Source organism: Cebus imitator, unplaced genomic scaffold (genome assembly GCF_001604975.1).
Source record: "Cebus imitator isolate Cc_AM_T3 unplaced genomic scaffold, Cebus_imitator-1.0 Scaffold179, whole genome shotgun sequence".
NCBI classification, from domain to species: Eukaryota; Metazoa; Chordata; class Mammalia; order Primates; family Cebidae; genus Cebus; species Cebus imitator.
In genome coordinates this window covers 233,148-257,929 of record NW_016107494.1, presented here as the reverse complement: position 1 = coordinate 257,929, position 24,782 = coordinate 233,148, and the positions used below count along the sequence as shown (strand labels likewise).

At 42.7% G+C, this 24,782-nt stretch overlaps 1 protein-coding gene across 2 annotated transcripts; it reads right to left on the bottom strand.

Moving 5' to 3' along the window:
• Positions 1–19,707: 19,707 nt before the first annotated feature.
• On the bottom strand, positions 19,708–24,318 carry LOC108315784 (protein RoBo-1-like). Of its 2 annotated transcripts, none has more exons than XM_037744560.1 (6): positions 24,158–24,318; positions 23,862–23,952; positions 23,504–23,626; positions 22,886–23,023; positions 21,769–21,909; positions 19,708–20,039 (listed from the first exon to the last, which is right to left on the bottom strand). In XM_037744560.1, the coding sequence occupies exons 2-6, from the start codon at positions 23,932–23,934 to the stop codon at positions 19,849–19,851; spliced, it is 666 nt and encodes a 221-aa protein (XP_037600488.1). In that variant the 5' UTR covers positions 23,935–23,952; positions 24,158–24,318; the 3' UTR covers positions 19,708–19,848. The 2 variants fall into 2 exon arrangements, with proteins under 2 accessions (XP_037600488.1, XP_037600489.1); XM_037744561.1 differs by having other exon boundaries at positions 23,504–23,623.
• Positions 24,319–24,782: the final 464 nt, after the last annotated feature.

Genomic DNA, 24,782 nt, shown 5'->3' with positions numbered 1-24,782 from the left:
ACATTAAACTAAGTGAAATAAACCAGACACAGAAAAATAAATACTGCATGGTCTCACCTTTTTTATTTTATTTTATTTATTTATTTTTTTTGAGATGGAGTTTCGCTCGTTACCCAGGCTGGAGTACAATGGCACGATCTTGGCTCACCGCAACCTCCGCCTCCTGGATTCAAGCAATTCTCCTGCCTCAGCCTCCCAAGTAGCTGGGACCACAGGCGCACACCACCATGCCCAGCTAATTTTTGTATTTTTAGTAGAGACAGGGTTTCACCATGTTGACCAGGATGGTCTCGATCTCTTGACCTCATGATCCACCTGCCTCGGCCTCCCAAAGTGCTGGGATTATAGGCGCGATCCACTGTGTCCGGCCTGGTCTCACTTTTACGTGGAATCTTAGAATAAAGAAATCAAACTCATAGAAACAGAGAGTAGAAGGGTAGTTGCCAGGGGCTTTGAAAAGGGCAAAATATGGGAGATGTTGATCAATGAGTATACAGTTTCAGTTACATAAGATGAATAATATAAGTTCTAAATGACTGCTTTACAGTGTTGTAACCTATAGTTAACAACACTGTATTGTATATATTAAAAGAGTGGCAAGTGATGTTATGATTTATGAATACAATAGTGAATAAATAGATTTAGATAATTAACATAGCTATGACTTCAAATATTTATTTTGAGCTGAGAACATTTGATATTTACTTTATTAGCAATTTTGAAATGTACAATACACTATTATTAACTTCTTTGCCACACTATGCAATAGATCTAAAAAAAAAAAAAAAAACTTAAAACTTTTGTATAATTGAAGCTTTGCACCTTTTGACTATCATCTTCCTATCCCCCTTACACCCTACCCTCTGTAACCACCATTCTACTCTTTGCTTCTAGGAGTCCAATTGTTTTACATTTTGCTTTACTTATATTAAATAAGTGAAAACATGCAGTGTTTATCTTTCTCTGCTTGGCTTATTTCACTTGGCATAATGTTCTCCAAATCCTCTATGTTGTCACAAATGACAGAAATTCCTTCATTTTAAGGCTGAATGGTGCTATATTGTGTATATATAACATTTTCTTTATCCCTTCATCTCTTGGTAGACAGGATTGTTGCAGTAGAAGGGGCAGGAGACACATTCTCAATTTATTTTGCAGATAGAGTGGAAAGACTCTGTTCACATATTTGAGGTGGGATATGAGAGACAGAAACCAGGGATAACAAAGCACCTGAGTTGACACTGATGAATGAAGAAGCTCATAGGTGGGGAAAGACTGGGACCTCACTTTTGTTCGTGCTATCTTTTACATGGCATTAATTAATTAGACATTTAAGTGGAGATGTTGAGTAGCCTATGGAATACACCAGTTTAGAAACAACTACTCTTTACAGATATGTGAGTCATTCTTGCAATACCCTTTTGTTTAATGCCTACATGTCATTCATCATCAAGCCTAGTTGATTTACGTGGCCTTTGGTATAAAATCTTACTCTTCCATATTGTTTTGTTTTGTCCGATCATATAACAAGTATATTAATATACTCAGTCAAGGAGGAAAACTTTTCCTCTACCTACCCTCTTAGGTTTTGTGAATCAAACTTTTAAAAAGCAGATTAACAAGAGGAAAAAAAGGTTTATTCATAGGCATGTGAAAGCTAACAAAAGAACTACCTAGCTTGTTAAATGGTTAAATTTAGAAGCTTATATTCCAGCTTAGTAGAGGAAAGGAAGTGGGGAGAAAAGGTTTCTAAAGGAAGAACAAACAGGTTTCTTGAGGAAAGACAAATGTAGTACTTAGGAGAACCAACAGGAGATAAGAAAGTTTGTGATAATGTTTGTTTATGAAGGTGGGAACAGTGTTTCTCTCTTCTCCATGGCCATGAAACTCCCCAGAGAGGGAACTTATTGTAGGATTAGTCTTGATCTTCTTCCCAGTAGTAGACTTGCCCTGAAGAGGGAGTGTATAGCAGCCTCATTTCCCAGCAGTAGCTTACTTTAGTCTGATCAGGGAAGTCCTGAAAAAGCTTCCTTCTGCATCTGTTGACTCTCAAATGTCTACAACTTAAAATAATCTCCACACCAACCCTGGGGTTCCAGCAGGGTCCCCACACCTCACTGCAAAGTGTTCTGGTGTAAATAAAGATTCCCGAGCTCCTCTACGCTGATGTTTTCTCACCCTTAATTCTCAATGTGAAGATCGCACCCTCAGCAGCTGCTCTCCCTGCTTCCCCTCCCTAGGAGCATCAGCCTTGAGGTCTGAGCTGCAAGTTTATGCCTCTCCATGAGAGCACTGGAGCGTTTCCTATAAGAACTCTCTTCTACCCTTCTTCTTGCCTTCTTTAGTGAGACCTCATCCATCTTCATACCTAGATAAGTTTGGGGGACTGAACCCAAGAAGCAGGTGGGGTAGGCTTTATACACTTTTGGATACTGCACTCCAGTCTACCCAGTGTCAGGGACATCACCCAAGCCTCTGGATTCAAATAAAATGACTGAGACAAGTCTCAATCAATTTAGAGCTTTATTTTGCCAAGGTTGAAAAGAAAGAGACATAGGTTACAGTAGGTTCTGTGGTCTCTGCTTTTTCCAAAGAGGGTTTTGAGAACTTCAAGATTTAAAGGGGCAAGAGTGGCAGAATGGTTAGGAGAAAAGAAAAAAATGGGAAGGTAAGGGTGAGATAAGTGATCACATTCTTGTAAGGCTCCCCTACAAGATCAGTGCTCCCTGTATCCACAAGACGTGAAAGAAGAAGGTAGAGAAACAGTCAATTATGCATTTGTCTTGCACTCCATAAATCTGCATAGGATAAAGTAAACATAGAATAGGAAGAAGTCAAAAATGCATTTGTCTGGGGTGGATGACGGGATGATTTCTTTCCTTTGTTCAGTATCTGTGGAAATAAGCTATTGATTTACATTGTCAGGATGAGATTCAACAGAATTCTGTTTTAGGGTAAAGATTTAGGGACCCATAAGGAATTTCCTTGTAAGCAATTGTGAGGGAGGCCACCTGAGAGGATAACGGGCCTTCTGCTGTTGTAGCTATCTGTTTAGGAACAAAGAGAAAGGCACCTTCTGAGGTGACTCAGTTCCCAAGTTTAATGGTTCCTCCCTGCACACGTCATTGGCTTTCCTTCCTCTCAGTTCCTTGCCACCTCCTTATTGAGGCTTCCCTGACTCCACACTTGGGGGAGCAGCCTTCTCTCAGCCTGGCAACCTAAACCCTTTGTCCTGCTTTCTTTCTTTTTTTCCCTAGCACAAATCATCTCTGTGAACAACACATATTTCCTTGGTCTTTTGTTAACCGCCTCCCATTCCCACCAGAATATAAGCTAAGCTTCATGATGGAAACAGTTTCCTTCACTGTTGCATCCACAATGCCTAGGGGAATGGCTTAGAGTAAGCACTCCAAAAATATTTTTGCTTAAAACTGTAACTATACATACACACACACACACACACACACACACACACACACACACACACGTATATACATATACATACTCCATACACATTGTAAATAAATATAGTATTGTAACTACATATTCATTGTAAATAAATATATACATGAAATGAAAGGAGAAAGAAAAGGGAGAAAAAGGAAGAAAAAAAATAGAGACAGCAGAAAGGAGAAGGGTTGACCTTCCAGGGATGGGTGGGAGTTGGGTTGCTCAGGATACAGAGGACGCACAAAGGCCTGTGCCAGGACAAACTCCATGAAAAGACAGGAGCTAGAGGTGGGGCGCCCCTGGGTGCACAGGTGCTAGCCTCTCCCACAGGCAGCGCTGGCCATTGCCCACAGCCACCTCCCGCAGCTGCGCCAGGCTTCTGCCCCAGGAGCCTGAAGAGCCACCAGGCCACCGCCCTGCGTGGTGAGAGGCCAGCCTCTCCTGCACATTTGTCTGTTCAAGCAGGGCTGCGGTGTCCTTAAAACTGGGGTGCAGAGCCCTTGGACCCCACTGGGGATCCTCAGCTGGAACTGCAAGTCCTCGAGAATCATTCAGTAACTGTCTTTTGGGGGCTGGCTTATTTCACTTAGCATAATGTGCTCAAGGTGCCTTTATGTTGTAGCATGTGACAATATTTCCTTTTTAATGGCTGAGTAATATTTCATGGTATGTAGATACCACATTTTCTTTATCCATTCATCCATTGATGGACATTTGGGTGGCTTCCAAATGGATTTAGACCTTTTGCAGCTGCCGGAAAAGCAAGCCATCCAAATAGCAGTGGGGTAACAGGAAGAATTCTAATACTCTTGCATTCATAGGTAGAAGGGATCTTTCATTCATTCAACATACACTAACGATGCATTTATGTCCAAGGTAAAGTGCTAAGGACTATAAGTATGTGGATCACGCATATATACAAAGTCCCTGTCCTTTCAAAGTGTTTAGTCTCAAGGAGGTGTGGGTGTGTTAAAAAATATTCTGCAGTCCTAGAATTGCACTAGATACATTGGCCACTTGGAGGGTATTGGTAGGTTAGGATGTTCCTGGTCAGAGAATTCAGTATATAGTTACCCTTTCCTCAAAAATGCTTAGACTAGGTAGGGAAGAGGGTCAGCCACAATACCATGTCTCTGATTGGGTAGGATGAGAACCAGAGAACCGAAAAACAGGCATTCCAGATTCTCCAAATTCTCCCAATGGAAATGACCCACCAGGCTTTCTCCAGTCACGTGATCCGGGAGCCACTGGGATCTAATTGGCCAAGGCTCCCGGAGGGCGGGGAGAGCAGGAAGTGAGAACCAATGGGGCCGGCGAAAGGGACTGCAGAGGATGACGCATGCGCAGTGCCCTCCGGCCTAGCCCCAGAGCCGGCCAGGTCCCGGACGCCCTGGTGTGAGGTACGGGCCGCCCCGCCCACCTCGGACGCACACGCCTGTCCAGCTGCTGCCGCGGGCCACGGCGCCCTGTGGAAAGGGGTGGACAGGCCGGAGGCTCCCTGGGGCCTGCGAGTGTAAGCTCAGCAATGTTTCCGAGGCCCAGGTGCCTCAGGAGGCCGAGTTCACATAGCGGCCGCCCAGCCTCGGGGGCGCCGTGAGGGCCACGCGCAGGCAGCGGCGGAAAGGCAGTTCCCCGGCGTGGGGCGGCCGGGCGGTCTGGGCGTGTCCCCTCACAGAGCTGAGCGCGCTGCCTCCTCTCTTCCAGAGAGAGTGACGGCGCCGCCGCGGCTCAGCTATGCGTCCCTCGGCTCCGGGCGGCCTCCTCCTGGCCTGCAGCCTTGCTTTCATGCCCTTCCTCACAGGTGAGCGGCTGGCGTGGGGTCCCCCGCGTTCCTGCGGCATCCCTCTCTGCATTCCTGATTCCTCAGTTCCTTCCCGCACCCCTGCATCTCTCCTTTTCCACCCCCCCTTCATTTCCGCCTGCCTTCACATTCCCACATCCCTGCTCAAATTTCCACCTGCATTTCTGAATCCCCACCTGCTTCTCTACCCCAGTCCAGCCTTTATTCCACATTTCTGCCTTCATCCTGGCATTCCCAGCCTCATTCCCCTTTGCATTCTGCAGACCTCCAGTCACCTTGTGTTGGGCAGTGTACCCAGCATGGCATCACGAAGGAGCAGACATGGTTCCTGCCCTCATAATGCTTACAGTCTACAGACAGTGCTAGGGACAGAGTCCTGAATGTCGCGTCCTGATCAGCCACTTACTGACTGCCTGGCCTCAGGAAAACAGCTGAGCTTATCTGTTCCTATGTATCCTTATTAAAGAACTAGGAATATTGGTTCCTGCCTATTGGAGTTGTAAGGAATATGTGAGTGAGCTAGTAAAGGGGTGACACAACGCCTGGCATTTAATAAGCTCTCACTAAAGGGTAGCTTCGTTTGTCTGTTTTTCTCCAAAGGCCACTTTGGAGAAGTGTGGGAGAATGGAGGGGGAGAAAATGTTTTCATGTTGGGAGAATGGAGGGGGAGAAAATGTTCACCAGTGAAACGTGCATCATGAGCCCTCGTCCAAATAGTTCTACTTTCCTGATTTCCCTGAAGGTTATGGGGTACTGTGTGAACAGCCTCTAACTATCCTTGGTTGTTCACCAGAAGTAGGATGTTCTGCTTCTGCTTACGGGGAGGAGTCATTCAGTTAGTGCCACATAATCATTTTAACATTTCTTGCATTGTTGCCAGGGCATCCTGCATCACCTCCCAAGCCAACCTGGGAGGTGTACTAATTCATGGTCACCTCCTTGCACCTTTCCTGTTTCCCTCAGCCTCTTTAAGTTCTTACGTTTCCTTTTGATAAGAAAGAGAAGGGCAGACTGAAAATAGACTCACCACCCCCCTGTCCTTTCCCCCTACCCCATACTGGTGGACCAGCATCACAGTAAAGATAGTTACCACTTAGCAAGAATTCATTATGAGCTGACTTAGGATTTCTGATAAGATAAAAGGTCAGCATAATTTTACATAAAATTACAGTTTTTTCTTGATATATTTTCTTCACTTACACTTTCCACATCTCATAAAAGATTACAGAAAGTCCTGTTTTGTTTATTTTGAGGACAGGCCTTAGGTAAAATATGGAAGTGTATATTGGAGCTTCCAATCTTCAAGTTCTCTTCTCCTCTCCCTATCCTCTGTCTTCCCCACTCTATGCTATCTTACTTCTTCTAGAGCTCAAAGCCAACCCCACTGATTTTTATCTCATTTTCAAAAAAGGATCGGAAAATCATTGTTTCTCTCACTATGAATAACTAAGAACTTGCTGGAATGCTCTGCATTTTAACAGAAATCAAAGTCCAAAAGTTTTTTTAAAAAGTGATTTACTTGGATATTGGGCTTAAGAGTGTTTGTACATTTGGTTGAGAGCAGGGAGACCTACCAGTCTGCATATGGCACACGCTCTAAGAATTTTCTTCAAGTTCACATGTCATTGCTCTGGGAAATCAGGACCCCAACCGGGCACTGGAGGGGGCAGAGGGAGGCATGAGGGCAACTTTGAGGGTAGTGGGAGAAAGTGATACTTAATCTCATACTTAACCAGGTGTCATACTTAACCAGGTGACCACTTGCTTCCTCAAAAATGCCCTTCTTTGCTGTGCTGATCAGAGATTGCTTAGTGGTTGTGATTTGTAGTGAAGTTTGTTTGAATATAATATTTTCTGTAACAAGCCATTTTTTTCAGGAGCAAAAACAAACTTTAAAACTTTTTTTCATATATTGTCCCATTTTTTCAATTTATTTATATTTGTATTTAATTGCATAACTTTAAAAATAAATAATAATATGCCTATGGTCTATGGCGTATATTATCCTATCCTCTTCACACCACAACACAACTCCTGTGAAGTAACCAGTTACTCCTTTCTTGTTTACTTTTCCAGAAATGGTCTGTTATTTACAAACATATCCAAATGCATCCTTTCTTTCTGTTAGCAACATTTCATACCCAATGCTCTACATCTTGGTTTTTTTCCCCCTTAAAAGTACATCTTTAAGAGCTTTTTATTTCATCAGAATATGACCATATTCTTTATATGGCTGTATTCATTTGTGTTTCATAGATGTGGCAGAATCCATCTAAACATGAGAATTTCAGTCATTTCTGATCACTTCTTATCGCAGAGAGTGCTGCAATGAATGACCTTGTACAAATGCATGCAGGAAAAATCCCTAGGAATTGCTGGATAAAAGAGTTGGTGCAAACTGTGCACAAAAAGAACTATGACTCATTTACCCACCAGTAATAGATGACAATACCTGTTGCCCCACATTGCACTTTTAATTTACATTCATCATTACCTTCTGCAATGATCAAAACATCTATATTTGTGATATCCAGTACAGTAGCCATTAGCCATGTGCTGCTATCTAGCATTTAAAACGAGGCTGATATGACAAACTGAATTTTTAATTATATTTTATTTTAATTAATTTTAGATAGACATATTGGACAGAGTAGCTTCAGAGCAGAGTAAGGTATGAAAGAATTTGGAAAGAGACAAAGGGGGATATGAGACATATTGCTGAGACATTATGAATTGGAAGGTCTCTTTAATGTTAACGATTCAAATTTTTGTTATTTTGTTTTTTAATTTTTAAAATTACTTTTTAAAGTAATAAGCTTTTAAGAATTACTTTTGAATCTATGCTTTTTTAAAATCACTTTTGGATTGTGCTTCCTCAAACAAGACTCTCCAGGGAAAGCAAGCCTAGTTATCCCTGGATCTCCAATGGTTGTAGTGAGTGGAGAGGCATCTGGGCATCTCTGGTCTTTGCTTCTCCTTCTCTTCCTGGAAGCGCCTAGCTCCCAGGCCTCAGCACTGCCCTTCTAACCCGTTCTCCTGCCCAGGGTGGAGGGCCAGCTGCCCTCACATTTGCAGGGCCAATTAAGCTAAAAAATAAGATAAAATGTTTTCCATCCTTTTACTTGCACAAATATGTCTTCAGAATGATCTGAAAGACTTGGAATTTATGTAAAAGTTTCCTGCCAGAGAATTGTGGCACTGAGAGATCTGGATCCTGGTCTCCAGCCCATCTCTTTTCCCCGCTGCACATTCCTCTTCACTATGAAGGGAATCATGACCATGTGTGTGGACACACCAGTGCTGAAGTTTAAACTCCCCTTTCCCGCCACCTCTGAGAACTGCTTGGTTAGACCTCAGTCTATTTAAGCAAGAAATTCCAGGATTATTGTAGCCAGGCAAGGTGGGAAAGGGCATGCAGGATCCAGGTGGGCACGTCACTTGCTGTCACATGCTACTCATCTCATAGGGGTTAACAGAGACAGAGGAGGCTCTGGTTTGGGGAAGGTAAACAAACCAAAGCTACCCTTTGATAGCCTGATTCTTCAGGTAAATACTATGGCTTTTACTCCTTTTTGCCCCTTGCTCTTAATTTTCCACAGATTTCGACCTGTTTATTCATAGTTCCCTCCATTCTCCGCTCTGTGCCAGGACATCTTTCACTGGAACAGCCAAACCCAGTCTTTGCCCATGACAGCAGGTGGCAGCAAGAACACTTGAATGGAAGCGGGAAGTCAGTAGATTTCTGTTCACTAAGACATTATTATGGAGCCCCAGAGGCAGATAGTGCAGGAGAAGCTAAGGCTCTTTACAGTCAGTTAGGGCCCCTTCTTTGAGTATCCTGTGCATGCTGCCACCTGTGACCTTTACTTCTAAGACCACATTATCCTGTGTAAGTGTTTGGAAGTAGACCTTTTTCAGGCCTGTACTCAAAAACCGTCCCTTTTTCTGTGAGACCTTTCCTGATCACCCTGTGAATCACATCCCTACCCTGCACATCCTATCCTCTTTTGTCTCTCTCTGTAGTATTTATCATCATCTGACATACCATATTTTTTTTCTTCTTTGTTTTTTTCCTGCTTCCTCCATCTGAAAAATGAGCTCCATAATGGCAGGGATTTTTATAGTAACTCTAGTGTTGTTGTATGAGTTTGAAAGTGTCACATGAGGAATGCAGGGGTGATGATTAGAGGAGGGCAAATGGGGTGGGTGGATCTAGTTCTATGGGGCTGTTCTATGAGAATGGGTAAATTTGCTTGTCAATGGCAAATAACTAGTCGGTTTTCTATCTTTTTTTTTTTTTTACAGTCTCCTGGGAGATTAAAATGAGTGACCTAGAGGAGAAAGATGTTGATGAATTCAGCTCCAGTGGTTTTAAGTGCCCAACATGCTTTGCAGTGCAGGGAAGAAAATGCAATTCAGAACTCAAATGGTGTGCAACAGATAAAATAAAATGTATTGAATTCTCTGGCATCATAAACACAGGTACTTATCTAGGATGCACTGGTATTCTCTCACAAGCTTATGGGGTATGTGTTTCAAGAGTAGGGTTGAGGAAAAATCAGCTTTTGTCCAAATCTCTTAGAAATGAGGACACAGCAATGGTCTGACTCTGTAAATACGTCCAACTGACTTTCTTACATTCATCCATTTGCTTATTTTTGAATTGATACATGGTGTTTATTAACAGGCTGTCTGCTAGCTTTGAGGAAATTGATTTAGCATATTGGAGGAATTTTTATCCTCTGCAAATTTTGGTTAGGTTTTTTTTTAAAAAAACACACAGGGGCCATGCGTGCTCTTTTCCTCTCTGTTGTTGTTGTTGCTGTTTAAATTTTCAAAATAAAAGCTTTAGAGAGAGGCAGTGACCAAGCTTAAACTTTCTTCAAAAAGATTGTAAATTATACTTTACTCTGCTTGCTTTAAGAAAATTCAATACAAAATTCTAAATTAATTGAAGACATTTAAATGAGAAATGAACTAGGAGTGATAGTATGGAGTAGCATGAAATGCAGTGGGCTAAGTTCCATGAGGGTTGGGTTGTTTCCATCATTCTTCTTTACCTGCTCACTTCATCCTGCTCCCTCTGGGGAGCTCCACCTTCCTGAACTTCATCTAAGTGTGGTAATTATGTAGGCTAGCCATGCTGGTTGGTCTCTTGGATTCTTTTTTTTTCTACTTTCTGTAATTTGCATAACAAAAGAGTGTTTCACTTTATAATAGAAATCACTTGATAGCTATTGACACCCCGGAAGAGGTAAGATGAAATCATCAAAAGCCATGTGAAAAAATGTGTCTGAAGGTACTTTGAAAGGCAGGGAACACAATCATCATAGTAGCTTTTTTATGGCTGTTGCTAGTTCGCAGACCAAGAATAAGAGATTAGATTTATGTTCCTAAATTTACAAAGAGTCTACATAACTGAAACACGGACATACCAGCTCCCTGAGTATCACTGGCATACAGGATACTGCTAGCAAAGTCATTAGGACTTCTTATTCTGTGTAAGTGTGTAGACTCTTCATTGGCATTGAAGTGTCTATAAAAGTGTATGCCATCCCAAGTGGTAATATAAGTTGGAAAAAAGTTCATATAATGTTTAGAAAATATGCCAATGGGCGATTGACGTAGATTTTGAGAAGATTTATGAATTTGGAAGTCCTGTGTTTGGAGGACACATTTCCAGCTCATTGCCTCTACTACAGAGAGCCTTGTCAGATGGATCACACTGGAGTGTGACTTGACTTATATCCTACTCCAGCCCAGTCTGTATAGGTCAAGTGGGGAGTATGAGGAAGGAGGAGGATAGTGGAAGTCTCACTTATGGTTTCTTGCAGGTATTCGTGACATAGCTGTTGAAATGAAGAGATGCATACAATCAGACCTATGCAAAGAGATGATAACTTCTTATATGGGTTTTCCAATTACTAACAAGAGTAGAAATTGCAAATCAGCCATCAGAAATGGGGCCAGAATCAGACCCCCGTCTCCCATCTTCTTTGTTCTCTTCTTGAGGAAACTACTTCATTGAGCTCTGGCAAGAGCTTAGCCACTTCCATTTATAAATTAAACCTGCATTTTTTATTTATGTATTCTTTCATGAGTATTAATTTATTCATAGTTATATTCAGTTGTCCATTTATTTACTCATTCAGCGAGTTTACTTATTGTGTATCCAGCCTTGCATAAAGTGGGTTAGGGTCAAAGTGAATCGGCTTTGGCTCCCTGCCTTTAAGGTCCCAAAGCATTTAGAGAATGGGGACATGTGCAGTTGTAAATGCTTAGAAAGCAATATAAGAAGCACACAAAAGAGCAGAAATGTTCTGCTTAAGTAGCCTGAGGGATTGGTTTGGACACAGGGCAAAAGTAGAAGACTGATTTGATTAAGGAAAGATTAGGATTTTAGATGGACTTTGAGGAAACCTTTAGTATGTGGCAGCAGAAATTATATGCATTGAGATATGGACATGGCGAGATGGGCAGAGACTAAGATGCAGTAGCTGCAATTAATGGTAGGAGGAGTGGGGAGAGGAAAATGTCAGCAAACATATGGGCCTGGCTGGAAGCATCTTTCTGTGAGGGATGGAAAGTGCTGCCCTGGGTGAACACAGTGGGCTTACTGAGCTACGTACAGGCCTGCTCTGTGACTGAAAACAGTTCCCTTTAATCCACTATAGAGATTATCAAAAGCCAAGGTCCCTGGTTCTCACTGCTGACTACTTATTATAGAATCACCCAGGAGATTTAAATTAGAATGCTCATCTCCAGGCCCACTGCCAGAAATTCAGATTAAGCTGATCTGGGGTGAGCCTGGCCTTGCTTCCACATTTTTGCCCTTTGTGTTGTTTTAAATGCCCACCAACCAGAGTGATTTTAATTTTCAGCTACTAGTTAAAAAATAATAACTGAAGTATGAGTAAAAGGCCATAATTTGTCCTCCAATTAAAACAAACCAACTATAGCAGGTAAAACAGCTTTTAGGTGATATCAAATGTCAATTGATATAAAGTCCGAAAAATTGCAAGTACTGTTCTTTAGCTTTGGATTAGTTGTGCAATACAAGAACACTAATCAAATTAATGTTTTTTTTTTTCTCAAAGGACTTCCTAATTTATGAAATGTCAATTCATGACTCCAAAAATCAAACCCAGGGCATAAATACATTTTAATCTTTTATATCTCTCAAAGAAAAATTTCAACTAAATGTGATTAAATTTGTTTCTCTCATGGCAGTGTGTACTCCAGATATATTAAGTCAGAATCAGGATTTATTGGAATTTTAAAACGAGACAAATGTTTTTATTTATAGCTTTGCTCTCCTGAAAATTTGTATTCTCAGTTTTTTCAAAGAGGCTCAATGAAAAGTGTCATGGATAGAGTTTTTTTAAAATCATTGAGTTTATATGATCTTGTGTTCTTTGCCAATACTCACTGGGTGAATTATGGAAAACTTTTACAAAGATTTACTGTACTATTTACTCCAGTTCACAATTTTCTTCAGACAGAGTAATACTTGCCAAGCATTTAATAAGCAAAGACCAAAATGAGCAATGTAATTTATGTTTTCTCATTAATGTTACATTTCACACACATGAGCTAAAATTGAACCTCTAATCAAATGAAAAGTTTGTTTGTAAACTTGGTAAACCGATATGAGAATTATATTGAAATGGAAACTTTTTACAAGACAAACAATAATGATTATACACACTTTTAACTTTTTTTTTTTTTTTTTTTTTTCTGAGACAGAGTCTCACTCTGTCACCCAAGCTGGAATGCAGTGGCACCATCTCAGCTCACTGCAACCTCTGCCTCCTGGGTTCAAGTGATTCTCCTGCCTCAGCCTCCCAAGTAGCTGGGATTACAGATGCCTGCCACCATGTCAGGCTAATTTTTGTATTTTTTTTAGCAGAGACAGGGTTTCACCATGTTGGCCATGCTGGCCTCGAACTCCTGACCTCAAGTGATCCACGTGCCTCAGCCTCCCAAAGGGCTGGGATTATAGGCATGAGCCACCACATACACTTTTAACTTTTTAACATTCTAATAATCAGAAGATTTTTATTGTCATCAACAGTGTTATGTAAAGTAGCTGCAAAAACTATAAAAACATTAAAACCCTTTGTTGGTATTGGTAAATTTAGAGTTGATTTTCAATTTTTGTTATAAGTTTTATGATGATGTTCATAATACTGAGTAGACACAGAGTTAGTGAAATTACTTAATTTGCATGAATTTAGTTTTGGAATTGATGTGCTTTCACCTCAAATGAAATCAAGAGAGTGATATCACCAAGATGACAGAGTAGGACATACCAGCCTTCATTCCCTTTGCTCCCCTGGACCCCCCAAAAAAATATCCACAGATCAAATTGGCACTGACAGGTCTCAAAGACCTTGTGTTAGTCTGTTCTTGCACTGCTATGAAGAACTACCTGAGACTGAGTAATTTATAAAGAGAAGAAGTTTAATCGGCTCATAGTTCTGCAGGCTGTACAGGAAGCATGGCTAGGGGGAGCCTCAGGAAACTTTGAATCATGGTGGAATGGGAAGGGGAAGCAGGCATGCCTTACACGGCTGGAGCAAGAGGAGGACAGCAAACAGGAAGGTGCTATACACTTTTAAACAGCCAGATCTCAAGAGAACTCACGCGCTATCATGACAACAGCAAGGGAGAAATCCACCCCCATGATCCAATCACCTCCCACCAGGCCCCTCCTCCAACACTGGGGATTACAAGTCAACATGAGATTTGGATGGGGACACCAATCCAAACTGTATCACTCCACCCCTTGCCCCTCCCAAATATCATGTCCTTCTCACATTGAAAAATTCAATCATCCTTTCTTAACAGTCCCCCAGGTCTTAACTCATTTCAGGATTAACTCAAAAAGTCCACAATCCAAAGTCTCATCTGAGACAAGAAAGTTCCTTCCACCTATGAGCTTGTAATACCAAAAAGCAATGAGTTACCTCCAGGATACAATGGGGGCACAGGCATTAGCTAAATACTCCTGTTCCAAAAGGGAGAAATTGGCCAAAACCAAGGGGCTGCAGCCTACACAGGAGCTCCCTCACTGGGAATTAAGAAGAAACTCTATCTTTGTTTATTGTCCCTTTTTTCTCACATTTTACATCAAGACCATTTTAAAAATCCTGTTGTATATTCTAAATATCTCTAGAATGCTCCTTTTTTTCTTTTACCTTTGCCACTGCCACCACTTCGATCCAAGCTTCATCTCTCACCTGTAGTATTGTCATAGCCCTTTTGTTCTCCCAGCTTCCAGCCTTAGTCCCCTAGGGCCTACTGTCAGCTCAGCAACAAGAATCATGTCATAGGGTGTCCTGCCTCTGCTCAAAATCCTCCAGTGTCACCCACCTCACTCAGAGCAAACGCCAAAGCCTGTATGATGCGGCCCTGCTGTTCGTCTGCTAGTGCTCTGCTGCTTGCTCACCTTCTTGCTTATGCTCCTACTCATCTTGTTCTTCTTGCTCACCTCGTTGCTTATCTCCTTGCTCACCTCTTGCTCACTCTCATTGCTTATCTACTTGTTCTCCTTGTTCACCTTCTTGCTGTTCTGCATGCTTGCTGTCCTTCTCACTCTCCTTCCCCAGCTCCTTATTCTCCTCCTTGCTCACCTCCCTGCTAACTCTCCTTGCTCATGTCTTTGCTTGTTCTCCTGGATCACCTCCTTGCTCAACTCACTGTTCTTTTCCTTGCTCACCCTCCATCTTCACCTCCTTACTCACCTCCTTGCTGTCTCCTTACTCCTTTGCTCACTCTTCTTGCTATCCTCCTTGCTCTCTGCCTTGCTCACCTTCTTCACTTCTTCTTGCTGTCCTCCATGCTCTCCTCCTTGCTTACTCTCTTTGCTCTTTTCCTTTCTCACCTCCCAGCTCTCCTTGCTTCCTACACTCCAGCCCCAGTTGGTCTTGTCATTCCTTGAGCAGTAACGCTCCCACTTAAAGCCTTTGCACTGTCTTTTTCCTCTTCCTGAATTGCTCTTCCCCCACATATCATGAGGTTTCTTCCTTTTCTCTCTCCTACGCTTTCTTCAGGCATTCACTAAAAAGTCGCCCTTTCAGTGAGGCCTTTTGTGATCACTCTAAATTCCATCTCCCAACAGGCTTTCACATTTCCTTCCCTACTTTATGTTTTCTTGTCAGCATTATACAACGCGACATTATAGTTGTCTAATTTACTATACTTTATACTTATCTAATTTACCACCCATCTGCCCAACCAGAATGAAAGCTGTACAAAGACAGGGATATTTGTCTGCTTTGTTCACTACGCTATACCCAGCACTAGAATAGTACCTGCCATATAGCATGAACTCAGAAATATTGGTTGCATTGATAGACAAATGCATGCAAAGGTGGATGGATGAATAAACAATGGAAACAAAAACTTGACTCAATTAGTAGCTACACCATGAATGACAAGATGAAGACATTCATTAATAAAATGGTATCCCTATGCTTTCCTTTTGTTTGTCTGCCTCTTCCCCCTCTATATGTCTCATTTACCTCAGTTTCCCTCTGTCCATATCTGTATGTGTGCCTGTGTGTGTCTTTTCTTCCCTTTTTATTTTGTGTCATTTCTTGTAGACTTCGTTATATCTTTCTTCCTCTGTCCATGTAGTCTCCATTTAGTAGTACAAAATAAAAGTTAGAACTGAAATTTATTTTACTATTAAGGATGCATCCAGGAGACAGGTCTAAACTTATCTTTAAAGATGACTGTAAGGGCTTCAGTATTTAAAGGGGAAAGGACAGATATTGGGGAAAGAGGAAGTAATTTTTAAAAGGTGTGGAAAAATAGGCAAGCAGTGGCATTCTTTTGAGTCTTTGATAAGCCCTTCACCTGTGAGAGGTAGGTAGAGAAGTAGTCACTTATGCATTCATCTGGTTCAATTAATCTACATTTTTATATAATATAAACATAAGGCAGAGGAAGAAATTCGATATGTATTTGTCTCAGGTGAGCAGAGGGATGACTGAATTCTTCCTTTTGTCCCATACCTGTAAAGATATGCTATCAATTTACATGATCAGGATAAAGATCGTGGTGATGTACTGTGAAGACGGAGGAGAGAGTTACAAGCCAAGCAGTACAGGTGGCATGTCTAGGTTAAGATAGGAGTTGTGGCAACCAAGATTCTCATTATATGCGTAAAGCCTCAAAGGTGGCTGCCCTTAGAGACAAGAGATGGCAAATGTTTCTTTTTCAGACCATTAAAACCTGCTGGGCTCTTAGCCAGTCTCTTCAGGACCAGCAAAGGACCTGGAAAGGGAAAAGGGTTCTCTACAGAATACAAATTTGCCCCACAAGAGACAGCTTCTCAGGGCCTTTTCAGACCACATCAAAGAAATTTATACTGGGGCAAAATTCTTCAATTTCCTTTAGGACCTGCTATCTGTTTTGTAATGCTTTCCTTGAGACAGGTGGAAATTTGGTATCTTATCACTACAACGAGTCTGTTCTGTAAGTATTAAGATCTCTGTTTTAATGTTAATGCTGCTTGGTTGGGCCTGAATTCCAAACACAGGAGAGTATCACACTTCCTTCTCATCCTGGCCTGAGTTAGTTTTTCAGGTTTCTTTGGAATCCCCTTGGCCATGATGAGGGATCTATTTAGTTAGTTGGCTGAGAACCTTAAATTTTATTTTTGGTTTACACTTTCGTTACAAGAATTGTTAAATAATAATAATAATAAAATAAACATTTGTTTGCAAACAGATGGGTTACGTGGTAGCCTAATTATTGCCCTCCAAATAAGTGCATATCCTCAGAACCTTTGAATGTCATTGTTTTATTTTTGTTTTTATTTTTTAATTTTTCTATTTACTTATTTATTTTTGAGGCAGTGTCTCCCTGTTACCCTGGCTGCAGTGCAAGGCTGCAGTCTCAGCTCACTGCAACCTCTGCCTCCTGCTCAAGTGATTTTCCCACGTCAGCCTCCCGGGTCGCTGGGACAACAGGTGCATGCTACCACACTTGGCTAGTTTTTATGGGGTTTTTTGTTTTGTTATTTGGAAAGATGAAGTTTCGCCATGTTGTCCAGGCTGGTCTCAAACTCCTGGGCTAAAGCCATCTGCCCAACTTGACCTCCCAAAGTTCTGAGATGACAAGGGTGAGCTACTGCACCTGGTCATTTTATGTGGTGAAAGAGACTTTGCAGATGTGATTAAGACGTTGTGATGGTAACATTATCCCAGATTACATGGGTGGGCCTAGTGTAACTACGAGAGTTCTCATAAGAGCGAGGAAGGAGGAGTTAGGGTCCTGTGATCATGGAAGCAGAGAGTGGAGTGATGTACTTTGGAGATGGAGGAGGGGGTTACAAGCCAAGCACTAGAAACCACTACAGGCTAAAAAAGACAAGGAAATGGATTTTCCCTTCAGAGGCTCCAGAGAAACCAGCCCTGTTCACTTCAGTTCAGTGCAATTCTTTTCAAATTCTAGCCTCCAGAACAATAAAGGAATGAAGTTGTTTTCTAAGTCACTACTTTTGTGGTAATTTTTATGGCAGCAGTTGAAATCTGATACAGGCTATGAAAAAAATGAACAAAGAATTATGTTACCAATGTCTAAATTCCTACAAGTAATAAACTGGGCAGCTTGATTATTTCACCTCCAGGTAGATTGATTCAAATCCCAACTCCACTCTTTACTAGTTAAACAAGTTAGTAACCGCTTTGTGCCTCAGTTTCCTCATCTATAAAATGGGAATAAAATAGCTCAATACTTATGTGTTGGGACTTTTGTGAGGATCAATTGAGTTAATACATGTAAAGCACTGAGAACTGTGGCAGGTATGTAGTAATCCCTCCACAAATGTTGGGAAATGTTTGTCATTGAAAGTCAACTTTCTTCTTGTGAGAGAGAGAAGAAATTAATTCTTACTCACTGATAATCAGAGTACTGCAAAGACCCATATATCACCTCCCAGATCAACTCTGGACATGCAACAGCTGAAAACAATATGCAAATACCTGAAAGCTCCATGTCTAACATGCAGGTTGCTTTCTAATATTTCCATTAAAGAAGAGTAGCCTCACTCCCCCAAATGAGGTAAGAGGGTTGGGATTTAGATATCACCATGAATCTGCAGTTTCTGTTCTGGAAAAATCGGCAAAAGGAGTCAAAACACTTCCCAGCAGGGGTGGTCATGCAGCCTTGATGATAGAAGCTGGCTAAACTAAGGGTCCCCCTTTTATCTGGCTCAGAGCCCAAGTGAACTGGGTTGTTCTAAACTCCCTGACCAATTCAAGCACGCAGAAATCTTCCCTTTCAGGCAAACGACAGGAATAACTCACGAGTTTCAGGGTGTTTCTTGAGACTGTGCTTCTTAGATGGCAACTGGCAAGAAAACCCTTTTGGCTGGTCTCTGCCTTTTAGCCTCCACTCCTCTCGTTGCAGTTAAGATAGATTAGTGAGGACAGGCTAACAGGTGTGCCCTAACCCTTCGTATTTCAGAGAGTTAACATGTAGGCATTTATTTATTGCCCACATAAGGGTCCACTGGGCGTTCACAGTTGGGACACTACTTAGGTGGATCTCCTCCAAGTAGCAACTTAAGGACCAGTCTTCTCTATACTGAGTCTTAGCCCTCCTCAGAAAGTCCATCCCATGCAATCAACAGATGCAGAAAGAGCATAAAGGGCCGTGTCTGAAAGGGTTCCATGGGTCTGGGTACTGGAGAAGGGTGCTCACTTTGGCCCACATATAGCTCAAAAATTGCTGAGAGATGTGGTCTGGTGGTGTCCCAGAAATTTGGAGAATCAGGGGTCCATCTGAGCCTCCCACAGGGTTACTTAGGTGTGAGATCAGCACCATAAGAACATCATGCAAGTTTGAATCCTGTAAAAGCTTTTCCTCGCCTGGACCCCCACCTTGTCACAGACACTTATGAAATGTTGCTGTGGCTGCCATGGTTCCAAACTCTGCCTTGTGAGGACACAGCCCTCTTGGCTCTCAGTGTATGCACCTTCATCTTTTAAACTTGGCATTTAAAACAACCTTCACAGACAACCTCTGCCTGCATCCTTTATCCTGATACCTACCCATCCATCTTTGAAAGCAGAGGTATCCAGAGTATATGGCAAGGATTTCACACACAGGATTCTGAGGTTGGGGAGAGTTCATTATACCTGCGATTTTGCAGTCTGTGGGAAAGGACCCTCCTGGGACCTGAATGGTTCATTCAAAATAATTTTCCCTAGCAATGCACAGCTAAGGATCAAGAGTGGGAATTGAGAATATCAGGAAACAGGTGCATCCCAGGATGTGTGGCTGAGGTTACAGTGCAATTCATACAAGATGGCAGCACAGGGAGTCGTATAGCTGCCATTTAGACTTCCCCCGAAATGTACTTGGGTTGAAGAAGGAAGCCACTAGAAGAGTGAATGGGGTCTTTTTTAACCTAAAATACAACCAAGTAATTACACACACACTTCTGGACATATCGGCTTTTTAATTCTCTGATGCTGTGGGTAGGCAGTGTTGGGGAGGAAGACATTCAAGGTATCCAACTTTTAAAGGTTTATAGAAGTATTTGGAAATGTTTGTAGATGGGTTTGGAAGTGCCTAAGAGATCAAAGCAAGACTTTCAGCAGAAAGAGAGCAGTCAGAATTGATGAGATGATGGATGTCAGCTGGGGGCTTCCACTACTGAGGTTCGTACAGAAGGTACGGATTTTTACATTATTTATCACTTCCACATCCTTCAAGTTGCAGGCAGTTTCAGTTGCACAACCCATGCCAAATACTGATACTTGACTGTTATCTGCAAAGAGAAAGATCCAGGTTTAGACTTGTCTCTCATCGTGTCTCCCCTCCTCATCCACATCCTCAGGTCAACCTACCTGCTTCGCTTGTGGAAGAAAAGGGTGTGCAGAGTGCCCCAGAATTCCTGACTTCTGCCTTCTGTATGAGAGGCATCAACAGTTGCACCAGCTCCATCCAGGGACAAAGCCTTATTTCCCTATGGTTCATAGGGAAATATCTCTCCAGTTTAGGAGAGACCCCTCAGGGACCTTGCTATCTCAGATGGACGACTGAGACTGTGGCCTTTGGGTCCTGACTAAGGGAGGGATTGTTGACATAGGGAAAAACACTAGCAAGAAGTCAGACCTCATGCATTTGGCTAAAATATTTCTGTGCAACTTGTCCTCCTCCTTCCCTTTGCTTTCTTTGGAAAACTCAAAGTGAAATAGCACATTCCTCTCAAGATTATATCTCTTCTCCCCAGGGCTCTAAGTTTCTTGGGAGATTAGCACTGTGTAATCTCATTGTATGCCTGTGCTACCCCCATGATACAATGGAGTAGAGAGACTGCCTCACTTTCAACAGCTCCAACCCTCCTCTATATCCTACATGACACCACATTTTTCTCAGTCACCTAAACACATCTAGACAAAGGGCCCTTCACCTGCTAGTACTAGACCCTCCTTTGAGATCTTCCTCTCTTCCTCTCCAAAGAAAGCACAACACATCTCTTTTCCCACTAAATTATCTCTCCCATCATTTAATAGCTCCTAAAGCACCACTAATTCCAGGAAACCTCTTACAAATTGATCAGAGGAGAACTGACAGTACCCCATCCAACTGTACAGACTAGAAAGAAAAGTATTATGACTGAATGGAACATGTGCCCTTCACCACAGATATACTTTTTCCCTACTGAGGAAAATTACAAATCATTCCACAGATTTCAGAATGACACCTTGCAAAAATTAAACGCTTTATCATGGGGTTTGGTAATGGTAATAATGGTAGTGATAATAGCCAGAACTGAGGTGCCGTCACCCCCTTCATTGCCAATGAGCCAAGAGTTGATTTCAGGACATCATAGTGATAATGTCCTCCTCAAGCCTAAGTCCTAGCTATGGGAAGCAATTGTGTTTTCTGTTCTCCTCTCTTCCCTTTTCCTTTTTTCTCCTTCCAGACGTCTCCTTCCAAACTTTAGCAGGATAACCAAGCACCTGACCCTGTAGTGCACCTGGTATATGTGCTCATCAGCCTCTAAGATAATCCCCAGCGGTTCCCATCCCCTGGCATTTGTGCACTTGCATAGACCTCTCCCATGTTGTGTCCGACTTGTGACGAAGAGTGCAAGTGGAAGTGGTAATGTGTCACTTCTGAGATTAGATTATTAAAAGCTATAGTTCCACCCTCTCTCCTGTTATCACTTATTCTGGGAGAAGCCAGCTGATAGGTCATGATCAAACTCAGGCACCCATGAGGCTCAGAGGAGAACAAAGGCCTGCCAACAACCATGTGAACCAGCTTGAAAGCAGACCCTTCATCTAAATGACCATAGCCCTATGACACCTTAACTTCCACCTCATGGGAGACCCTGAGCCAGAACCACCCAACTACGCCACATCCAGATTCCTGACACGCAAAAACTGTAAAATAATAACCCTTTGTTGTTTTCAGCTCTAAATTTTGGGGTAACTAGTTATCCAGCAATAAGTGGGTAATATACTACAGGAAAATGAACACCAGGATGCTATGGATACCTGAGCCTGTAAACACAACACAGCTTTTCTCTTCCCCTTGACAGGCGAGGGAAGTCTGTTTACAGGTAGAATCACTTTCACCGTAGCAGGTAGGACAGACAACGCCATTGGGATCTGAGGACTTCCGAGCCACTGAATGAAGAGAGAAAAATTTCATCTTAAGGAATAGGCAGACAAAAGAAAAAAGATCATGGTTATTCTAGGATTTCTACACACACACACATACACACAGACACACAATTACAACGAGGATGCCATGGGAGGAGGGAGGAGGATTGTAGGTATTAGATGTTTCCATGTAAAGTAATAAAAAAACATTTTATAGGAACTGAGTGTTATTTTCCCTTTCCATGAATCACCCCCTGTCTGCCCTAGCTGGAGAAAAACATTTGAAGAATGGTAGAGAAGATTTAATCTGTAGTCTAAGAAGATACTATTGATGGAGTGAGGAATTAAAGAGATGAGGAGGCCAGGTGCGGTGGCTCACGCCTGTAATCCCAGCACTTTGGGAGGCTGAGGCAGGCGAATCACAAGGTCAAGAGATCGAGACCATCCTGAGCAACATGGTGAAACCCTGTCTCTACTAAAAAAAAAAAATACAAAAATTAGCTGGTCATTGTGGCACGCGCCTGTAGTCCCAGCTACTCGGGAGGCTGAGGCAGGAGAATTGCTTGAACCAGGAGGCGGAGGTTGCAGTGAGCTGAGATCATGCCACTGCATGCCAGCCTGGCGCCTGGTGACAAAGCAAGACTCAGTGTCAAAAAAAAAAAAAAAAAAAAAAAAAAAGATGAGAAAGGGCAAATCTTTCAGCTGGAATAGGAGAGAAAATTATTTAAGTCTACAGACTCACATTTAGGGAAAATCCCCAGAACCAATCACTGTCACCCACCATCACTTGGTCTCCCCTGCAGGAGAGGGACTTCTATCTATGATGCCCCACAAGGAGAGCTGCACGAAGAAGGACAGGCAGTTGGCAGGTGATAGCAGTGGGTGTCTCGGAAGCAGAGAGATGGGCTGTGGACGGGTTCTTAGAAGGGAGAGGCTGAGACCAGTGGATTGGGAGCAGGAGCAGGAAGGGAGGAGAGCACAGAGCTGGGCTGGGCCTCACCTTGGAGGTCCGCTTGGTTACAGTTGTCAGTGTCACAGCACTGATGGCTATACCCAAATGTGATCTTGTCCCCCAGTGTTGCCGAGAAGGCCAGTTGTTGACACGAGCTTAAACAGCCTTTCTGCAGGATGGTCTGCCCTGCACAGAACCAAACACCAAGAAATTTCTCTCTCAGGCACAGAGGCAGTGATGCCCAATGGGCAGCCAGTCCCCACTCCATTGTCTTTAGTCTTTCCACGTCTCCAAAAGGCTGCTCTGGCATTGGCCCATTTCACAGAATAAACCAATGGAGGGACAATAGGTTAGAATTTGCTAAAAAGGGAGTGTCATTCCTCAATGGTCCCCAACAGATTGATGTATGGGCCCGGAACACCCAGACCTTTCCCTGGACACTCTGTGTTTGGCACAGCACCCCCTCCCTGCCACCTCCTGCCACCCCACTCTCCCAGCCCCATACTGGCAAGACATTATTTTAGGAAGAAAGGATGAACTAGACAATACATGAAGGAATGAGGAGATACATCAAGTCTCTGAACACACTAACCCTCTCACACTAAGTACCCCCTTTGTCTGCCCTGAGTGTCCAGCAGCTTGGGCAGGGTGGCTGGTGGGGCCTACCTGGTGTTGTACTATTAAATTGTTTCTTGATGCTGAAACAGCTTACATCGTTCATACAAGTGCTTGAGGTAGAGGTACACTCACCAGCACCAGGACCACACTTTACACATGTGATACTCTCTACTGAAAGGAGATAAATATTGTTGAAAAAATAATTCAAGAATGAAAGCTGTCAAGTCATAGTTGATGTTTCCCATAGCCAGAGATCCCTGGGAATCAAAGTGCCATGACGCCTGCTCTTTGTGGGGCTGGATGGGTCTGGGGAGGCCCACATGGTCCACAGTTGCCCCCTAAGGGACTTTATTGCCATCCTCACCCTTCAGGTCTTTGGGAGAAAGGGGCAATTGCTCATTCTTACCCACAGTACTGAAAACAAAAGTGGCGAAGGCACAGACGATGAGGAGACCCTTTAAGCTGGAGGACAGGGACATGGTGGCTCCTTTGATATGCTGCAGAAGTGAGAATGGAGGAGAAAGGGATACAGTCAGGCCCAGGCTCCTACTATCACATGTGCTAGAAAGGTCTGGGCTGTTGCACTTCAAGGAAAGCACCCCCTTAGCTGAGGACACAAATCTCCCAGTTTTGAAGTCACCGTCCCACAAACAGCCAGCCATCCTGACACAGGTATTACCAACCCACCTTGCAAATGCTCACCTTCAAGTATTTTGGATCTTCTTGTGGAGGGACTGCCTCTGAGATGGAGAAGAAGGCTACTGTTCTCTGTTCTCGCCTAGAGAGGGAAGACTTAGAGAATGAGCAGAATCCTGAAGATGGACTCTGGCTACCCCTTCCTTTCACTTACTTTTATGGGACTGTATTTCCGGTGGCCTAATAATTAACCACTGCAGACCAATATCATCTTGACACAAGCACAAGTCAGTAGATTGCACTGGGCTAGGAAGGTTCTGCAAGAACACCTGTTCCTGACCCTCTGATCCCCTAGTAGAAAACTCTAGGGAAAAAGACTGTTGTGAGCTTAGCAAATAAGTCTGAAAAAAAAAAAAAGCGTTAAGAACAGCTTGTAATTCATAACTGCCTAGTCATATGTTCTTCAGCAACAATTTTTTTAACATTTATTTTTTTTATTGCATTTTAGGTTTTGGGGTACATGTGAAGAACATGCAAGATTGTTGCATAGGTACACACATGGCAGTGTGATTTCTTCAGCAACAATTTTAATGCTGGGTCTCGCATAGGTATTTATCAAGCACCAGCTACAAAAATGGACACACAAAATGCAACTGCTGTTGTAGCAGAGATGTTGACGGAACTAGAGATT